Source organism: Telopea speciosissima, chromosome 5 (assembly GCF_018873765.1).
Source record: "Telopea speciosissima isolate NSW1024214 ecotype Mountain lineage chromosome 5, Tspe_v1, whole genome shotgun sequence".
NCBI classification, from domain to species: Eukaryota; Viridiplantae; Streptophyta; class Magnoliopsida; order Proteales; family Proteaceae; genus Telopea; species Telopea speciosissima.
The window spans coordinates 28,158,016-28,172,429 of NC_057920.1; the positions used below are offsets into that span (position 1 = coordinate 28,158,016).

General features: G+C 35.8%; 1 protein-coding gene across 1 annotated transcript; it reads left to right on the forward strand.

Annotated features, from left to right (window-relative positions):
* The first annotated feature begins 266 nt into the window (after positions 1-266).
* Positions 267-10,487, forward strand: LOC122660956. The gene is made up of 4 exons (XM_043856220.1): positions 267-4,078; positions 5,867-5,993; positions 6,438-6,539; positions 10,357-10,487. Exons 1-4 carry the CDS (start codon positions 366-368, stop codon positions 10,426-10,428), a joined length of 4,014 nt encoding a protein of 1,337 aa, XP_043712155.1. The 5' UTR covers positions 267-365; the 3' UTR covers positions 10,429-10,487.
* Positions 10,488-14,414: the final 3,927 nt, after the last annotated feature.

Here is a 14,414-nt window from a genome sequence, read left to right on the forward strand (position 1 = left end):
GATGAATTCTTCTGGTAGAAATGACATATTTTGTTTATCTGTGTGAACATCATATCAGTTGGATTTGAGAATTCGTTTCTGTATTCTTTGGACTGGGTAGATATTTTTATACCTTTCTTCTATAGAATCTATTTTGTCAGCAAAATGTGGTGATAATGGTGATGGAGCATTATTCTGATAGAATAATTGACAAAATCTATAGAAAATATTCCATTACTTTCCATTAGTAATTGGGTTTTTCTTGTCTGATATCTTATTTATTTTCTTCTTTACATTGATTCTGTTACTGGGTTGAAGAGAGAAGGACAAAGAAGAATCATAATTTATATATCTACACTTGTCTGTTCGTTGGTTGAGTGTGGAAAATGGATGAATTTTTCGATGGCCTAGGTTGTAGATTGAGGTCATCAGGAATGGTAGCAGATTCGGTAATGATTGGGATTGTGAATTCTGCCATGGAAGAAAGATTTGATAAAGTGTGTTCTAAGGAAGGGAACATAGAGAGATTGAATGAGAAGTCAAGGTTCTATGAATTGGCAATATTGCAACTGGAATGGTGTTTAAAGTTTTTGCAGGAAGAGATAGACAGCTACATTGTTGAGAACAAACCTGAACGTGAGAGGTTGGTGTCAGATTTAACAGAAACCAGAGATCGGATTCAGAGACGGCTGGAGGAAACTGAGGTTGCTATCTCAGAGAAGGATCGAGAGTTGAATGAGAGATTGGAAAATGAATTGAAGCTTAGACAAGCTCTGGAAATGAAAGATAGGGAGCTCAAATCATTGCATTCAAACCCTAAGCCTAAAAGAACTAAAAGTGAGGGAGCAGAGAGCAGTTGGGTCGATTGGGATAAGGGTGTAGATGGTGAGTTTAGTGAATTGAGGAACACTGTTGATCAGAAGTTCTGGAATATTAAACAGACACTCAAGGATGAACAGATAAATTTAACGAGGGGTATGAGAAAAATTAACCACCACCATTCGGGTGCTTTCAATTCTGAACCTGATGAAGAATTGATGGGGGAGAAAAGAAATTGGCAGATTTGTAGAAAGACAGTTGAGTTTTATGAGTTTTATGAGAATAATAAAAGTTGTGAAATTGAGCCATTGAATTTTTCTTCAAGGCCAGAACTGAACACAGGATTTGAAAAGATGGGTTCAGACATAGACATCCTAAAAGAGACACTAGATCTTGCTTTTGGGATGATGGACAATGCCATTTCCTTGTCAGAGGTGGGGCCAATTGAACAGCAATGGAGGTGTAACATTGAGAAAGACATATCTGCAATTGTGTGTAGGGGTTTCCTAAGTGATATCCAAAAGAATTTTGAATCAAAAGTAAGTGAGGGGAGAAAGAAAGTTACTCTAGGCTTGCTGGGTGCTAGTTGGTCAAATTTGATGGATGAGATGACAGAACTGCGTCAGGAACTTGAACTATTGGTTAGTCAAACAGTGATTCCGGTAAAAGACCGTGACTCAGCCACTGTTCCATCTCAATCAGATGCAGGATACAAGGTTACAGTTCAATCTACAAATCATTCGAGAGAGAGCAGTGTTTCTGAAGGTGATTGTGGTTCTGCTGTGGGCAGATGTGACATGTCCAACGGAGCCTCTGTGAAGGTTGATAAACTAGAGCATATGGAAGAGCCACTTAAAGATGATCAAGCAGGTGGCAGTTGTAACTTCGTCTCTAAGATTGTAAGAAATCATGAGTCTATCATAAGGCAAAAAAATGAAGAGCTGAATTGGCTGAAGGGAGAAATTCTAAGAGAAAAGGGATCTTCAAGCTCGAGAAAGGATAAGGATTCTGATAGTCTCAAGAAAAGGATCCTTGATATTATTGTGAGACTAGACAATACTATCAAAGGGAGTGACAATCTGGATGCAAAGTATGATGACTACGAATGTATTAGTGAGGACAAAATTTTGCCTTCTAAGAGTTTATCACAATATGGGTTAGCAAGCGACAAAACAGCAGCCATTCATGATATGTCAAAGGTTCCTGAGAAAGTGGACAGAGAACCACATTTTTGTTCAGTTGATTCAGACATGAGAGAGGTAATAAAGCAACTAAAACAAGAAAGAGAAGATTCAAGTTTCCAAACCATGATAGCTGAAGATATTTATGTTATTTTTCTAAGGAAGGAAGTGAAGGATCACCTTGAGTTATATAATAATTTTGACACAGAAAGCCTAATAAAGGAGGATGTCTTTAAAGATTTCTTCAGGAAAATGGTGGATGAATGGAACAACGATGTCGAAAGCTATAAGTTTGAAAGCCAAATTAAGGAAGAGATATATCAAATTGTTTTCAGCGAGGTAGTCAGGGATTTTTGCTGCAGGGACTGCTTAACCTCAAAAGAATGTCTGGAAGCAAGGACTGAATGCGTGGTTCTGGAAGATTTCTCTTCTACCGACAATATGAATGAACAATTAGAGGATCTGGTGAGGGAGGATGTGTTAATGATTTACTTGCAGGAAATTGTGAAAGAATGGAATAAGGCAATAGAAAGTTATGACACTGAGGGCCACATCGGAAATGAATGGCAGGAAGCAAGAACTGAAGTCCTCTCTCCTGAAGACTCCTTATCTGCCGACAATTTGGTTCAAAATATGGATGGTATAATAACGGATGGTGTTTTAGCTGTTTACTTACAGGAAATGGTTAAAGAATGGAACAAAGCCATAACAACTTATTCCATGGAAAGCTGCATCAGAGAAGAGCTATATCAAACAGTGTCGAGTGAGGGTGTGAAAGATATTCGTAGCACCCTTAGTTTCACCTCAACAGAATATCAAGAGAACTGGGGAAAAGACAACCTTCTGAAAGAATTGCCGTCTAGAAACCTGTTGAATCAAAATTTAGGGGAACTAATAAGGGTGGATGTGCATGCAGTTTTCTTAAGGGAAATGGTCAAGGAATTGAACAGGGATATAGAAAATTATAACATTGAGAGCCATATCAGAGAAGACATATATCTCACTATTTTGAATGAGTTAGTGAAAGAAAGTGAGTGCACTCAAGGTTCCAACTTAATAGTATGTCGAGAAAACGGAAGTGAAAGAAATTTTCAGGAAGACTCACTTCGAACTAATGATATGCTCCAAAACATTGAAACCCTAATAAGTGAGGATGTGTTGGCACTTTTCCTACAAGAAATGATTAGAGAATGGAACAGTTTAATTGAAAATTATAATGTTGTTAGCCACACCAGAGGAGAGATACATCATATCGAGCCTAGTGAGCTTGTCAAAGATACTGCCATCTCTGCTCATATCAAAGTAAAGGAATGTCAAAATGCTCTAAGAAATAACTTCTTTCCAGAAGATTCATCATCTCGTAACATGTTTTTTCAATGTTTAGAATGCCTTGTTAGGGAGGACATATTATCCGTTTTATTCAGGACAATGGTACTGGAATGGAATATGGAGATAGAAAGTTATATAATTGAGAATCTCATCAAGGATGAGATAAATGGGATTGCCATCAATGGGGCAGTCAAAGATGTTAAGATTTACCTAACAGAATGTCAAGACACCAGGAATATGGACAATTATATGGAAGAATTACCATTCATCCATGAGTTTCAAAGTTCTAAACAGAAGGAAAATGAGAACTTGATACACAAATTGGGTTCTCTGTCCAGATGTTTTGATGTGAAGGACAAAATGACTGTAAGTGAGATCACTGATTTGGTGAAACAAAATCTGCATCTTGACCTTGTCTCTCCGGAACACAAAGAGTTAGATGAAAGGAACATTCAGACTGAAGGGATGTTGTTTGAAAATGACAATGTTCTAGCTTCAGCAAGTAATAATCTAAAGAAGACTTGGCGACAAATAATTATAAATAAGGCTCAGTTGAGGGAAATGGGAACCGCATTAGGCTTTGCAGTTGAAGATTTAGAACAGGTTGACAATCAAATTACTCCAATAAAAGAAATTACACAAGATGGAGAGAACTCCTTTGGCTTACCAAAAAGGAAAGAAGAGTTGCAAGCGATTGTAATGAAAATTTTGAAAGAATATGGGGATATCGAACACATGATGAATGAAAAATTTAAACGAAATACTTTGAGGTATTATTTCCTTACAGATGTTCTTCCTAATTCCTCAGTTCTATTTGAATTTTGCCAATGTGTATTTTCACTCATCCTTTTTTTCTGCCATCATAATAGTTCTCTCTGTAAGAGGATATGTATCAGTTTATGTATGGTGGTTGGCTAGCCATCATATGACTGATCTAATGGTTCCATCATTGCGGATCTGCCAATCCACAATGATTGAACAGTTCAATTGTAAGTAATTGAATTCTCTTTCGAGTCCCAACTCAATTACCATGTGCTTGCAAGTTATTATATAAAGTGGCCGGCTAGTATTTCATGTTCCTCCTTTTCACCAATTTTAGAACCTCATCACGAGCCCAATGTAACAATGTTACACTTTTTCAATACTTCTCGGTAGATTTTGTTAAGCCATTGCTTGTAGTTGTAGATCAGGTTTCCATCTTCTATCCCCCCCCCCCCCATTGTTCCACGAAAAAACTCGTTTGATTCATATGATTAATGGTTAACCATATCGGAGTGCATATAACATTCACCAATGGACTTGCCTTGAGTGTGGTAATTATTAAAATTTCTATGATTTCTTGAAAACACTAAGATGATTTCTTTTCTTCCTTTTTCTTTTTTTTCTTTTAACTAAAAATAGTATGACTTCAGTCTCAAGATGACTTCATTTTGAAGCGTCGTCAAATGCTTTGCTTTCCTTCTCCTTTTTTTTCCCTCCTATTTTAATTTAAAACCAGAATGACTTGGGTCTTGAGATGATTTCATCTTGAACCACCATGAACTGCTGTGGGAATTAAAAAGTGTGATAATTTTTGTTGAAGTGGCAACTGAGTGCATCTTATTTTACTCATCTTTCTTCTGAGTTATACTTATTGTGTCATCTTTCTAACACTAGTTACGTCATGGATTCTATAAGATCAATAATATTGCCATGAATTGAATAGCTTCTTTTCTGATGATCTTCAATTTAAATGCTGGACAAAACTTGTTTTATTGCTTTATGGAAACTGATGCAAAGCACTCTCTCTTAGATGCAAATAAACTGTAAAACATTGTTTTTGTGCAAGAGAAAGTTTATGAGTTTCCATGAAATGATTCTTATAGTATAACAACATATACCCTCTTCATGTATCCCTTACCGGCTTCAATCACTACCACCGGTAGTACTACTTAACTGTACAATGACCTCAGAGAAAAGATAATCCTAGAATTTTCTGCTCAAAGAAATTCATGAGAATAACAACAATTTTAGCGTAGCCCCAGATTCACTTACTTATCAATGCTTTACACCGTGACTCCAATTCGTATCTGTCCCTTGCCCACTCTTTTGAGCACATCACCTGAAATTGGCAGGTTATGTTATTATTCCTTATAACTGTAATAAGGATAAGCATTTTTCTAAAATTCATTTAAGGTAGCAGTAATTTTTCATCTCCTCTTTGAACAATGACATTTGGAGTCCTACCCATGAAGAATTGTGTGTTCTGTGAAGTGGGAACTTTTGTTTTATGCATCACTTGGTCTGATAACAGTCAACATTTAGGTGTAGTTGCAAGATTTTACCATGCAATATCTGAGCCCAATCACAAAGTATTAATTTGTTGCAAAAAAAAAAAAAAAAAAAAGAGCTTTTTAATTTGCATGAACACCCCTTCTGTTGTTATTATTGAAGGTCACATGTAAGTGTTTGTCTTTTATGCTGTTTTGTTGATTTTGACTGCATATTATTGTTCTTTTCAATTGAAAATCAAACTACAGAATTGGAATATCATGATTCTTATGTTAAACCAATTTCAGATTGGAGGAACTGCAATATCAATTAGATATACTTGTTGAGCATGTGGCCTCACTACAGAAAAAGGAGTTGCTTTATAGGAAAGCTTTTACAAGGAGATGTTTTGACCTTCAGAAGGCTGAAGCTGAGGTGATTGAACTGCAATTATTTCTTATCTATTGGTAATATAATCCAGATACTAAGCTTCTAAGCTGTTGCATTCTAAGCCTCTGTTTGAAGGGAATCATTGACTAATTCTCTTCTTTTTTTTTTGGGTAAAAATCATTGACTAATTCACTACACTACAGTACTGATGAAATCTTAGAAAATGGGAGAATGACTTGTGTAAATGAGACACAGGCCAGCTTTATTTATAATGAAGAATAGAAAATTCTAGAATGAGTGCAAGACCAAAATACTCCTATTGACAATTATATCCTTGTACCCATATTACAACAAGTAATTTTTTAATTTTCTTACTCCATTTAGGCTTCCATTTCCTTGCCTGAATTATATTGTTATTCCTAATTTTGCTTGGTTTTGTAAACTTCTCAACACTGAAAGTCTGGGTGTTGTGTGCATGTTCAAATACAGGTTGATCTTCTTGGTGATGAAGTAGATACACTTCTGAGCCTTCTTGAGAAGATATACATAACAGTAAATCACTATTCACCTGTTTTGCAGCATTGTTTTGGGGTGAGATTTATTCCAGTCTTTGGGAACTTTCTTTATCTAAATGTGTGGGCTTATCTACTTATGTTCTGTTGTTTGTATGTTTACTTGTTTATATTTAGTACTTACTTTTACAGACTGTTAGAATCATCTTATAATTACCAATAACATATAAACTTCAGAGATGAGAGCAACACATTTCAGGAAGTTCTCTGTACTGTAGTAATAAGATGTGCAATTAAAACTATGGAGGAACTAGGTGAGCTTTCAAGTGTATGTTCTAGGTAGCAAGTATGGTACCAGTTTAGCTATCAAGAATTGAAAACAAGTACCAGTTTGCAAAATCCAACACTTGTTGCAACTTGCTAGGCCTTACATTAGTATGATGAAAACTAGAAAGAGACATAAATACTATTTAGTTATTACCAATTAATAAAATGTTAAATTTCATCCTGGAAAACACTCAGCGTCATTAGATATACTGTTTTGGTTACTGAAACTAAAAAAAATAGATATACTATAGTTGTACTTTTATAGATGTGGAAGATAGCATATTGACTGACTCTTTGCCTTGTTGTGTAAATGAACCTATCTAAAACAAAAATATGCCTCCACTCCATCTAACCGTTAGAAACAAAGTAAAATCTTTTATTGAATCAATCATCTCTCTTCTATTACAATCTTAGCATCTGAGTTGACTACACCTTTTCCTTCCTCAATCTGTTAATGTAATTATCCCGAACCAGAAAACTGAGCTAGAAGCTAGTACAAACAGGATTGCAAAACAGGGGAACAAACCAGAAACTTGAGTGAAACAGAGCTGCCGTTGGTTGAAGAATTTGACAGAATCTGACTTGTGAACTTGAAAAAAAAAATAGATATAAGGTATAAGGGATAAGAGGGACCTGCAGTGATTTTGGAATCCACCAAAACACTAAGTCCACTCTTCTGATGCAGTTAAAATTGTCCAATTGGGTCATTCAGGCTTCAGAAAACTATATTTTGGCACATGGTTGAGTTCTATGGACCTTGGGCTTTTTATTTTTGGGTTAATTGATGTGATGGGACAAATTTATAAAATCATAAAGTGGGGTACAAGTTATTACACAGGATTAGTAGTTAAGTGTTTGAGTTAGATTAGAATACTTAATAGGTAAATAGAGTTCTGTTTTAAGTTTATTTACTTTATTGAGTGTGTGAGCGTAATTAGGAGTCTTTTTACCAGTAAAATTAGGAATTTTAGAAGGTCAAATCCCTATCAATTAGAGATGATTTGAGTAAAGAATATGAGTTTATTTTAAGAATATGAAGGTCTTCTCTTCTTCTCTTTTCTTCCTCCCTAGAAGATCGATCTCATCTCTCTTCCCTTCCCTTACATCGATCTGATTTCTTTCCTTAACAACACAATTGCTTTGTTTATCTCAGATCTAATAGATTTGATTATTGGGCCTGCTTGCATCTGAGATCTATAATCTGAATTTTCTGATTGCATTACTTCCACTATAGAATCCACCTTAGCCTTCGCTTGGAGGAATCTGCCAAGCACAATATTGAATCCATAGCAGCAATTACTAAATCCACAGCAGAAAAGCTTCGGAAATATTGAACTTATAGTACTTCAAATTATTCTGAGAAGTCTATGGCCTTTACATCTATTTATAATATGCGAAAACCCAGGATAGCAGCAGAACTAATTACAAATAACTTTTATCCAAAAGAAAATAATACAAAACAAAAACCTCTTTAACTATAAGACTGACTAGATAGAGATAAGAGATAAGTTGGATTGTTAACATTAGACATTTTCCAGCTAAATACAAGATAAAATAATAAATAAGAAGTGAAATAGAAAAACAAATACTAAAACCCCAACTAGTCTCATATTCCTATCTCTTGCCCATATTTTAGTCCCATTAAAGTGGTCAAATACAATGAAAATCCATTGAATTAAAATCCCAATACATATGTAACCCAACCCAAGGCTTATTTCCACTAAAATAAGCCCCACATCTGTGATTTATCTGCATCAATTCCCCTTGTTGAAAAAAAAAACCTTGTCCTCGAGTTTTGAAGTGATGTAAAATCACCACCACACGATTAACTTTCATTTTGAAATAAAGTTTTAGCTTCTCTCGAACAAGAAGAATAAAATCAGCAACTCTCAAATCCTTCACGCCTAAGAATTGATTGCTCTGATACCAAATAATGTAAACTAACCTCAATCAGAAACATCAACCTAAAGACTAGCACAAACAGGATCATTTAATAGGGGAACAGACTGGAAAATTGAGTGAAACAGAGGTGCTGCAGGGTAAAGAATTTGACAGAAATCTAACTTGTAAACTTGTATAAAATAGATAAAAAATTAAAAAAAAAGAATAACAGGTCAGGACTCAGGAATTAACTTGTTAAAATCTACCAAATCCCATGAAGAGAATCCACTCTTACACTATTGAATAGACCTTAGCCTTCACTAGGAATAAACCAAGCACACTACTGAATCCACGATAACAAACATTGAATCCATAGAAGCAAAATTCAGAAAAAATGAATTGATATTACTTTAAATCATCTAAAAAGCATATGACCTTTACATCCATTTATAATGTGAGCTAATCCAAGTAGGAGAGCACCAGAACTGATCACAAATAACCTTATCCAAAAGAAAATAACAAAAAATAGCAACCTATTTTGCTAAAAGACTGACTCTAGAGATAGAGATAAGATGGGCTACTAACATCAGGCCTATTCCAGCAAAAGATAAGATAAACTAATAAATAAGAAATGAAATGGAAAACAACTACTATAACCCCAAGTATTCCCACATTCTTACCTCCTACCTATATTTTAGGCCCGTTAAAGTTTTGATACCAAATAATCCCGAACAAAAAAGTACAGCTAGAGACTAGTATAAATAGGATCACAGAATACAGTGTTCCCTAGAAAATTGAGTGAAACAGAGGTGCCGCAGTGTGAAAACTTTAACTGAATTGAACAAAAGAGAGAAATATAAAGGGATAATAGGGCAGGAATCCCTACAGTGGTTTTGGAATCAACTAAAACCCATGAAAAAATCCACTCGTCAACTAAGGAATCCACCTTAGCCTTCACTTAAAACTCACCAAGAACATTATTGAATCAACAATAGCAACAATTCAGAAAAACTGAACTGATATTATTTCAAATTGTTCTGATAGGCCTATGGTCCTTACATTTATTTGCAATGTGAGCAAACCCAAGTAGGATAGCATAGAATCGATTACAGTCAACCTTATCGAAAAGAAAATAATAAAAAAAACAACCTATTTTACCAAAAGACTAACTCCAGAGATAGAGATAAGCTGGATTGCTAACATCAGGCCTGTTCTAGCTAAAGATAAAATAAAATAATAAATAAGAAATGAAGTAGAAAACAACTACTAAAACCCTAACTAATCCTGTATTTATACTTACTCATATTTTAGGTCCAAGTGACCAAACCCAATGAAAATCCATTGAACCAAAGGCCCAATATATAGGATGCCCAATCCAAGGCTTATTTCCACTAAAATAACCCAACTTCATTACTAGAACGAGAATCATGACATAAAGAAGATGCTTCCACTGCCAATTTTTTTTTTTACCATTTTCTCTCAGCATTTTTACCTAAAGCAGCTTCAGTCATCATCTTGCAGTTTGCACCATATCCGTACAATAAATTCATGAAATACCCTCTCTTCCCCTTTCATAGCATGCACACAGAGGCCAACATACACATATATGTAAAAATTACTTGTCATGAATTTTTGCTTTATTTCACCAGAGGATATCTTTTTAAGTGATAAGGGTTGCTTCTTTGCAGGTTATGGACATCTTAGACTTGATTAGAAAAGAATTGAGTGGTATATCTGTTTGTAGTCTCCATAAACAATAAAAGACTTCCATGACAAGTATGGTACTCTCTCTCTCTCTCTGTTCCAGCCTCCTTTCTTTTCAAAAAAAAAATCATTAAACAGCTTAAGAATGCAACTTAAGAAAGGACCCTTCAAAGGTGATCATGGCGGAGGTAGATGACCCTGTGCAGATGGTGGGAGTTACCGAATATCTCTTTTCTGTCTTACCTTTCCTTCCATTTCTTTGGAAAAGGTTGTTCTAATTAAGATGATTGGTTGGTGTAGGCAAATAAAAAAACTGAACTTTATTCTGCCATCATACTTCAATCTACCGATGAAAACTGAAAAGTGTATGGATCTTCCAAGAATGTGATGCCTTTACATGTAGACAGCGTTTGGTATGCATTCTTGGAATCTATGTCGATTTTGCATTCTTAGATGATAAAAATAGTTGTTTCTATCATCTGAGAATGCAAAATCCACCTAGAATGCATACCAAACATGGCCGTAAACATAAAATTCTTGTCTTTGTCAGAAAGTTATTCATGATTGTTGAAGCGGACTAAAGTGATGATACAGAATAAAGTCTTAGAGGTACAGATCTAGGTAGACTTTTCTTGCACAATAGGTTCAATCTATCAAAGTCACAGGGTGAAACTAACAGTCATGACATTAGCATTACTTTGTAAATTTTCTTGGTCCTTTGGCTAATTGGTCAGCCTTCAGATTGTCAAAACATGTATGCTTCAAAAAATTCTTATGTTTAGTTATTGATATAATATATTTTAAAGAATTTGAAATTCAAAGAATGGCAGAGAACCAGAGAATTATATTGTTAACGCAAACACCAAGAAACACGAAGAAAACAAAACAAAGCAAAGATGACATAGAGATTTAATGTGATTCATACACCAATATGATGTGCTACATCCACGGGCAAAACTGAAGATGATTCACTATATAATGGAAGAAAAGTACAATGGAGATCTCTCCAGAACACCAAAAGTTGCAGCAAGAACTCTCCCAAAAAACATTAACACGAAAACCCCAGATAAAAATCCCATTCGTGTTGCCACCAAAAAGATAGTCGGAGTGGGGCAAACTTCACAACGGGTACAAGAATTCAAGACACACATAACATTTACTAATAATAGCTGAAAGTTAAGGCTCTATCTTGGTTTTGAGGGTACAAGACTGGTATCAGTTTGGGCTCAAGGACCATCCATGTTCTCAAGTTAAGTACTGTTGGATGGGACCCCAGGTAAGAGATCATTTAGACTGATAAATAGTTTGAATGGATCATCCAACCATGCATATTTTCTTCTTTTTTTCCCTTTAGATATAAGTAACTAAAATTTTTAGTAGAAATTTCTGAAACTGTAAATAAAAATTTTAGTGAGAAGATCAACATGAGATGCATAAGAATGAGAAAGAAAATACAGAATAATGAATTTTATTGCATGCCGTGGTTATTTATTTATGTTGATGATATTATCTTTTACTCTGTTTCCACATCTATATTAAACTATGGCTAAATTTTCCTTTTGATTGCCTTAAATTTTACTCCTGCAACACAATTATCCTTTTGGGTATGGTTCCTTCTTTTTGTGTTATATTATTTTTTCCATGGTCTCTACGAGAGCACTTCAAATAAAAACTAATTCTATTCTGGTTGCGGGACTATGATATACTCGTGGTTCACATAGGATCTTAAACCCAAGCCCTCTTGTACACTCTTCTCTCCCCTTTCATTCTCTCTACCTTGGCTTCTCACTACTTTATTTGGCAGACACCTCTCTCCTTTCATAGGATTTTTTTCCACTCTTGAAAGACTCCATCTTCTTAAAGACTTCACTTCTTGGAGGACTCTACCTTCTAAAAAACTTCTTCTCTTGGAGACTTTACTCTTGCTCTTTTGGAGACTCTACCTAATGAGTCCTAGGTAGGAGTAATCCCACTAGGAACCAGGGTAATAGGATCTCTTAACAAGGCTGGCCGATTGGGATAGCTTAGGCTAATTAGGGCAGAATTAGGGTTATGGTTAGGGTTTCGACTTAGGGTTTTATTTGGTAATGATGTGCAGAATTTTATGAGTCTAATGGTATAAGTTGGATCAAATTTGGTTGAGGTTGGAATTCTAGGGTTTTGGGTAGGATGCCTTATGAAAATGGACTGTTTGTAAGATCTAGGGTTTAGGGGCAGATTTTAGGAAAGAGGTTTATAGGGTATCAATGGGCAGGTCTAGGGGGTTTAGTAAACTACTTACTTGAAAGATTAAATCTTCAATGGTAGCAGCTTTGAAGAACTAGAAGAAGGACCTCCCGATCTACAAGATGCAAGGAGTCGATCGGAGTCCACCAATCCCTTCACCTTGATATTACCCACAAGGTAGCCTTGATATTACTCACAAGCACTCAACAGAGCAGAGCAGCAGCTATGGCAGCAAACAAAAGCTTTTTCATTAATCGAATTCGTGTCCAATGCTGGCCTCCCTTACAAACTTATATAGAAGACTCAAAAATAGACTTAGATACTAAAAAGGAATGGCCTAACCTTATCCCTAACCTATTAGGCAACTTAAACTGACTAAGAAACTCAAATAGACTCAAAATAGAGTCTTAATGACTTAAAACAACTTAAACTACTTAAAATAAAGAAGATTCCCTAGTAGCCAATAGAATATAAGAACCTCTTAGCCAATAGGATCACTTCACTTAAATTAGACCAATTGAACCAATTGGATGCAACCAATTTAAACCGGCTCAATTAAAAACACACAATAAAAACTAAGTATTGGGCTAATCCCGTATGCAACCTATGTACCTCTATTTTAGGCCCAGAAAAGTGGCCTATTACATTCGAAACCCATGGGATCAAAGGCCCAACATGTATGTAACCCAACCCTAGACTTATTTCTAATGAAACAAGCCCTATTTGGTGATGAATCTACATCAACTCTCCCCAACTTGAAAAAATTCATCCTCGAATTTTGTAGTGATGAGGGGTAATCAACATGTGATCAGCAGCTTTGACCACCCCCAAACAGAATTCCAGTGAAGCAGGAACATTAGGAATATAGTCTTCAAGGCGTGGAGCTTTCTCTTCGAAGAACCATGGTGGCATAACAAACTCTATGTGCTCTACTTCTGAATCAGCACCAACTGTGAATGCCCTATCCATAGAGTCTTTAGTGTTAGCAACCTTCTCATCTAATACTTGAGATACAAGTTCCACCTCTTCAAGACCAACATCTTGAATATCATTGATCTCCTGTGGAATATTCTCAACCACCTCTTCATCTTCTGCTGTTTCAGCTTTGTCTACTTTGGCTTCTTCAAGGTAGACCTCTTCAGTAGAATCTTCCACATGTTGACTTTCCATCTTTGAAGCTCCAAGCATTGTCCCTTTCTTTTCATCACAATTCACTGTGATCACTTCAGCTTTGTCTTCAACTTGTGCTCTCTCAATTTTCGTTGGCAATGTACATTTGTATTCAGCCGCTAATTTAACACTGGTGATGTCAGATTTCCAACACTCTTCAACTTGCAAACGGAATCTCATTGATGGAGGCTTCAAGTTGTCTTCAGATTTGAAGGCCTTTTGGTGGTGATGTTGTCGATGGGAATTTAAATTACCTTGTTGTAGAGCTCTGAACGTCTGTGGGAAATATTTCTTACTCAGATCTTCTTTCATCTCTGCCCATGTAATAGGTTCTCTACCACGGTAGTCAGGATAATCCATCTGGGTTTTCCACCAATTATGTGCTGGTCCCACTAGCTTGGTATGTGCTAGTCTCATTTTCCTATGCTCAGGCAAATCATACCAATTAAAATAATCATCTAAAGCAGCTAACCAATCACAAAATACCTGTGGATCTGGTCTGCCATCATAGTCTCTCAACTCATACGCCTCTGGAGGTCTATGGCATCTCCTGTAATCTTTGTATCCTCTGTTCCTATCTTCACTATGATCTCTGTCATGCCTACGTCGATCCCTATAATCTCTGTCTTCTTTGTATTGATCTGTC